Below are 7,490 nucleotides of genomic sequence, written 5' to 3'. Positions count from 1 at the left end.
AAAATTGACTCTTCAAAAGTAAATCAAAAATACAATAAGGGATCATCTCACTGTAGTTAGAACGGCCATCAAAAAGTCTATAAATAATAAATGCTGGAGAGGGTGTGGAGAAACAGGAACCCCTCCTACACTGTTGGTGGGAATGTAAATTGGTGCAGCACTATGGAAAACAGTATGGGGTTTCCTTAAAAAACTAAAAACAGAGTTACCATATAACCCTGCAGTCCCACTCCTAGGCATATACCTGGAAAAAATGAAAACTGTAATTTTAAAAGATACATACTTCACAATGCTCACAGCAGCACTATTTATAATAGCCAAGACATGGAAGCAGCCTAAACGTCCATCAGCAGATGGATAGATAAGATGTGATACACACACATGCACACGCACACACAAACACAATAGAATATTACTTGGCCATGAAAAGGAATGAAATACATGGATGAACCTAGAGATTATCCTTCTAAGTGCAATAAGTCAGACAGAGAAAGACAAATATCATATGATATCACTTACATGTAGAATCTAAAAAATGATAAAAATGAAATTATTTACAAAATAGAAACAGACTCATAGGCACAAAAAACAAACTGAAGGTCACCAAAGGGGTCAGAAGGAGAGGGATGCCATAGGAATCTGGAATGAACAGATATGATGACCTGGATGGGTTGGAACCAGGTGGTTGATGATATTGACTCTTGGTTACCTCATCACCAACAAATCAGAAAACTGTCCATGAGCGATCATGGACCCCATAACTCTGTCCCCAGCAAGTAATCCATTCTTCTTTTCCTGATATAATCTCTGAGCGAGACCTGGCAAGTGGGAGTTGGTTCTTTGGGACATGACTTCACATTCTCCCCAGAATTGCCAACTTCCTCAATAAAGGAAGCTTTCCTTTTACCCAACACTTGTCTCTCAGCATTGGATTCTTGAGCAATGAGGAGCTGAACTTGAGTTTGGTAACAAGGTCAGGAAAGCATAAGGTAGACACAAAAATAAATCAGAGGGAGAAAAAAGCTAAGATACAAAATGATGTAAAAAATGTGCATGGAAAAGTGAATAGGACACATTTAGGGGAGGCTGGGAGGTTGTGAAGTTTGGATCTTATTTAGCACTGATCTAAGAGTATAATTATTTTAAAATAATACCAGATTCTAAGAAAAGTTCTAACTTAAAAAAAATCTCCTCGTTAAATTAGTGTAAGCATGCAAGGCATGAAGATCATTTAAAAAACTGACCTTACAATGTGCTTTTAGAGGGTCCTGTAGGGAAGAAAAAGAGGAAGACCTTGCTACAAGATCATCAAGACCTCCTTCCCTAGTTCAACTATGAAACTACACTTTAACTATTGAGTGATTATGTTCTATGTCATTTTAGCAAAAGTTTACATGGTGACCAAAAAATCTGATATAATATTTCAATATTAATATATCTACTAGATAAAATTGTGTAGAAATACCAACCTTACCATCAAAGAGAGAAGTGAATTTTCTTTCTACAAAAGACTCTTCTCAGAGCTCCCTTCATGTCTCTGTTCCTCAGGCTGTAGATGAAGGGGTTCAGCATGGGGGTCACCACAGTGTACATCATTGACATGACAGTATCCTTAACAGTGGAATTATTAGCTGATGGGCATAAGTAGAGACCAATAATTGTCCCGTAAAACAGGGACACCACAGTGAGGTGGGAGCCACAGGTGGAGAAGGCTTTGCAGATGCCCTTGGCAGAAGGGACCTTGAGGATGGAGGACACGATTCGTGCATAAGACATGATGATGAGTAGGAATGGGATGACGATAATGAGCCCTCCAACAAAAAATATCACCAGCTCATTAACTCGAGTGTCAGAGCAGGACAGCTTCAGCAGAGCAGACAAATCACAGAAAAAGTGGGGGATCACATTGTCTGCACAAAAGTGCAGCCTGGCCATGAGCAGGGTGTGTAACATGGCATGGAATGTGGTCAGTATCCAGGGCAGCACCACCAGGAAGAGACAGAGTCTGGGGCTCATGACGGTGGTGTAGTGCAGGGGGAAGCAGATGGCCACGTAGCGGTCATAGGCCATGGCCACAAGGAGGAAGTCCTCCAGGTCTCCACAAAACAGGAAGAAGTACATTTGTGTCAGGCAGCCAGCATAGGGGATGGACAGGTTTTGGCTCTGCATATTCTGCAGAAATTTAGGCATTGTAACAGAGCAGAAGCAGAGGTCAGAGAAAGACAGGTTACTGAGAAACAAATACATGGGTGTGTGGAGGTGGGGGTCCAGGCAAATGAGGACGATGATGAGAAGGTTCCCCAGGATGGTGGTAACGTACATGGCCAGGAACAGGGCGTAGAACAGGTTCTGATACTCTGACTTGATGGGCAGTCCCAGCAGGAGGAACTCTAACACAAGAGTTTGATTCCTTCCTGTCATGTTCTGTTTCCAGTATCTTTAGGAAGAAATAATAGTGTCCTTGAAAACCTGAATTTCAGAATGAACTTATTTCTATGATAAACTGGCTCTTAGATGCTTTGCAAAACTATTTTATATATTTCTCATCACAATAATTACAATCTTTACAGGACCCCAGTTCTCTGTAATCAGAATCTCTATTGTTGGAAATGACTTATTTTCTTCATTTCTCTTTAACATGAAACAATATTCCAACTTTCCTAAAACATTCTTATCCCTTAGCTTCTGAGACACATAATCCAATGGTTTTTCCCTTACTTGCCTGGTCAGACATCCTCAATACTCTACTGGCTTCTGTTTTGTCTCTATCTTCAACTTGATTGATGTTCCAAAGTTTTTTTCCTAAACACTGTTCTTTTAGAATTTTATATGCCATAAGAAAAGGGCTTCCCAGGTGGTGCTAGTGGTAAAGAACCTGCCTGCCAACACAGTCAGTGGAGCCTTGAGGGTTACAGTCCATGGGCTTTCAGAGCTGGACACGACTGAAGCGACTTAGCACACACGCACCAAGAAAAACTCATCTGCTTCAATGGCTTGATTACCATTTAAACTTCGGTTGTAGATGTCTCTCTAAACCATAAAAGAAGATACTCAATTGCTTGAGTAATATCTCTACTTGGATGTATCACACACATCTTCAGTTAAAAAGATTTCAAAAGAAACACACGATCTCCCTTTGTGCCTCTCCCAATTCCCTCCTCCTCTAAACTTCCATATCCCAGAAAAAGACTTCCAGGTCCAGATTAAAACATGAGAGTCTTCTTTCATTTCCTCCTTTCTGTTGTCAATACCCAACATCTGTCAACAAGACCTATAAATTCTTTCTCCTTCATTCACTCCTTATCCACACTGTCACCACCTTAAATCAGCCTGACATTACATCTTGTTTGTATTATTGGAAAAATCTGTCTGTAAAAAAAGATGTTATTGGAATATAGTTGATTTACAATATTGTATTAGTTTCAGGTGTACATCAAAGTGAATCAGACGTGTGTGTGTGTACATGCTCAATCATGTCCAACTCTGCAACTCCATGGACTGTAGCCCAGGAGACTCCTTTGTCCATGGACTTTCCTAAGCAAGAATACTGGAGCGGGTCCCCATTTCCTACTCCTGGGGATCTTCCCAATCCAGGGATCAAACCTGTGTCATCTCTTGTGTCTCCTGCATTGGCAGGTGGAATAAGTTATATATATATATATATACATATATATATATATATATGCTACTGCTAAGTCACTTCAGTTGTGTCCGACTCTGTGCGACCCGGTAGACGGCAGCCCACCAGGCTCCCCAGTCCCTGGGGTTCTCCAGGCAAGAACACTGGAGTGGGTTGCCATTTCCTTCTCCAATGCATGAAAGTGAAAAGTGAAAGTAAAGTTGTTCAGTTGTGTCCGACTCTTAGCGACCCCATGGACTGCAGCCTACCAGGCTCCTCCATCCATGGGATTTTCCAGGCAAGAGTACTGGAGTGGGGTATCATTGCCTTCTGATATATATATATATATATATATATATCTCCACTCTTTTTTAGACTCTTTTCCCATGTAGGCCATTACAGAGCATGGAGTATATTTTCCTGTGCTATACATTAGGTTCTAACTAGTTATCTATTTTATATATAGTAGGGTGTGTATGTCAACCTCAATCTTTGGAACAACCTCTTAATATATCTCCCTGCTTCCATACTTGAAGCCCTCTACATCAGTATCTTTCATCATAGTAAGCATTCTAAGATGAAAAGTGGATAATTGTTCTCCATAAAGTCTTCATGGGTTCTCATTGCTCTTAACATAAAGGCAAACTTCCTTCATAAGGTGACTCATAACCTGACCCTTACCTACCTCCGCAGCTTCATCTGGCCCGACGACTGTACTCACATTTCACTCTCCAGCAAAGCTGGACTTAAACACAACAGTCTTGCCCCAGCACTCTGCACTCACTGTTCCTCTTCCCTAGTATTCTCCCCCTTCTGCTCCCTCTTCCCATGGCTTCCCATATATTTCATGTCATTTGCCCTGCAAACCTTCCCTATCTCCCCCAGACCAGAGGAGAATGCACTGCTGTTTCCAAGCGTCCTTCTTGTTCCCACAGCACTCCATGACAATGCGATTATTTCTTTATAGCTGCCTTCCTACCAGATTGTGAAGTCCGCATAGTAAAGAGTCATGCATGTCTGCCTTCACGACTGCCACAGAGCCAGCACCTGGCCCAGTGCCTGGATGCAGGTGGTGTTTCATAAATATCCATTGGTTGTGCTCGAGGTTGAGTTGTGCATTCCTCCAACTTTAAAGCCAGCAAAACTCCCTTTAAGTTAGAAACACTACTCTTACTAACTCCTCCAGGACAGAAACTCACTACCCTTAACCATTGAGCACTAAAATTGTCCCTGTATTACAACATGTATAGAGCAATGTTGTCCCCATGGTACTTATTGTTGTACCTCAGATACATTATATGCACGCTCAGTCCCTTGTTCATCTCCAGCTCTTTGCGATCCCACAGACTGCAGCTCGCCGGACTCCTCTGCCCATGGAATTTCCCAATCAAGAATACTGGAGCGAGATGCCATTTCCTTCTCCAGGGGAATCTTCCCGACCCAGGGATCAAACCCACGTCTCCTGCGTCCCCTGCACTGGCAGGCAGATTCTTTACCCCTGAGCCCCTGAGAAGACCTTTCAAACACACTACTATTACACTGATATAGATAATAGAGAAATATGCACTTATATGGATAGATATAAATAAAATTCTCTATTGGATCTGTTTCTCTGGAAAAGCCTAACACTCCATAGTGCACCTCAAAGTGGACAAAAAAGCAGAGGAGAAACATCATTAGATGTGGGAAGCTCTTTCATTGAAGACATAACTGAATCCAACAGCTGGGATTTCACCCCTTGATGCTGGCTGATCCAGCCACGTCAGTAGGTTTTCACATGGATATTACATAGAGGCATGAGACACCTGGTTTCTCAGAGTTTTGTCTCCCTGGCAAATGAGCAGGACGCCGTTTGTGTGACTGGGGATCACCCTTGTATTAAGAGTATGGCTGGGGATCACAAACCAGAGACAGGACTTGGGGATGTTGTCACTGATGGTGCCATGAGCCTCACATTCTCTTCTTTACCCATTAAATCAGTAGTTTTCAGCCAGAACTGCACTTAGGGAAATCTAGGGTAACGCTTTTTAAATTAAATATCCCTGAAAAATCCCCTGGGAGTGCTAGTAAAACACTGATTTTGATATAGTAGGCCTGCTTCTGCATTTTAATCAGCACCCAGGTAATGCCCATGCTGTAGTCCCTGGGCTTCACAATGAATAGCAAGAATACACGGCACCGTTAAAAATAAAGATCTCTGGACCCCTCAGATAAATATAATCACAATCTTTGAGAGGAAGCCCATACAGAGTTTTCTTAAAGCTCCAAGGTAATTCTAAAATAAAATAAGGGTTCAGAAGTATGGCATTAATGCTTACCTCAAGAGTTGTCAGTACACTGAAATTATACAATGTTCTGGGAATAAATGACGTGGTAAGAGATACTTAAGAATGCTGTCATTAATAAAAAATAGATTATAATGTGTGAACCTTAATAAAAACTTCTCAAATATAGTGAAGTTTTGGGAAGCAGAGAGGTGGAAAAGGAAAGCATTACCATACTTGAAAAACTCTCGTGGAGAACACCGCACAGCATGAAAAATCAAGACTCTCAGGTCGGAAGAACCCTAAGGGACCAGCTTATTTACCCTCTGCCAGCTTACCCAGTGTGAGAGGACTGTGACCCAAGATCCCACTCCCCTTTATTCACTAAGGCATGTGAGATAACAGCCTCTGAATTCATCTCTGGTATCTGCAAAATCCTATCCACATCTCCCATTCTGCACGTCCTTGGGCCAAACGGGCCCTGGATCCCAGAGGAGTCTGGGTCCTAGAGGAACTCATTAAAGGCAAAGTAATTACTCAAGGCCTCTCTAGGACACCACCTCCCATGGTGGCTCAGATGGTAAAGAATCAGTTTGCAATGCAGGAGACCCAGGTTCAATTCCTGAGTCAGGAAGATCCTCTGGAGGAGGGAATGGCAATGCACTCTAGTATTCTTGCCTGGAAAATCCCATGGACAGAGGAGCCTGGTGGGCCACAGTCCATGGGGTGACAAAGAATCAGGCATGACTGAGCGATTGACACTTTCACTTTCTCTAGGACAAATGCTCTCAGGGTCCTGGAGCAATGACGGATTACAATCACTGATCACACCTGACGATACTTTGGGGGAAACTGTGGATGGAGAGACGCTCATACATGAAAGCTTAATCACTGACTGTTCAGGGAATGGACAGTAGACACTTGTGGTTGGAGCCTACATTTCCAGTGGTAAAAGAGGATGGTTCGTGAAATCATAAAACAAGCAGGAACCATACGGTAGTATCCTAAAAATTCTGAGGAGTGTAACAGGCTGCTTTCTGTGGGCAACAAGAAAGCTTCAGTGGTTTCAGTAAAGTGCCAAGAAAGACATTTGATTTTTTGGGTTTTCTGTTTTGTTTTCTGACCGTTCTGGGCAGCATGTGGATTCTTAGTTCCCTGATCAGGGATCAAAGCAGCACTCCCTGAAGGGGAAACTCAGTGTCTTAACCGCTGGACTGTCAGGGAAGTCCCAAGACACGTATTTTGGAAAGATTCTCAAGGTGGAAGAATCTCTCAGTAAAACACCATTTCCCATAAATGACCTGTAACTAACAAGGAGTAGTTACCTACACGACACAACTGTATGCAGATATATAGGAAGTACTAGAATAAGAGACAAGAGGAACTCTCCGTGATCATATTCCATTCTTCCTCAAGGCAAGATAGAAAAGAAAACCCAGTGTGAATCCCACTGAAGTACTTCTGCCTTCTCACCTCTGTGGGAAAACATACTGGCACCTGATACTTCCATCGTCTCTAATACTCCCCAGATGTGTCAGAATACCTCCTAGACTCCAGCTCTTCCTTATGCTGCAGTTATCTATGGCCACAACACCATAATTAACTTT

At 42.4% G+C, this 7,490-nt stretch overlaps 1 protein-coding gene across 1 annotated transcript; it reads right to left on the bottom strand.

Annotated features, from left to right (window-relative positions):
* Nucleotides 1-1,476: 1,476 nt before the first annotated feature.
* On the bottom strand, nt 1,477-2,421 carry LOC122447263 (olfactory receptor-like protein DTMT). The gene has a single exon (XM_043477804.1). It carries the CDS (start codon nt 2,419-2,421, stop codon nt 1,477-1,479), a length of 945 nt encoding a protein of 314 aa, XP_043333739.1.
* Nucleotides 2,422-7,490: the final 5,069 nt, after the last annotated feature.

This window comes from Cervus canadensis, chromosome 1 (assembly GCF_019320065.1).
Source record: "Cervus canadensis isolate Bull #8, Minnesota chromosome 1, ASM1932006v1, whole genome shotgun sequence".
Lineage (NCBI taxonomy): Eukaryota > Metazoa > Chordata > Mammalia > Artiodactyla > Cervidae > Cervus > Cervus canadensis.
The sequence above is the reverse complement of the archived record's forward strand: the minus strand, read 5'-3'. Positions and strand labels throughout refer to the sequence as shown.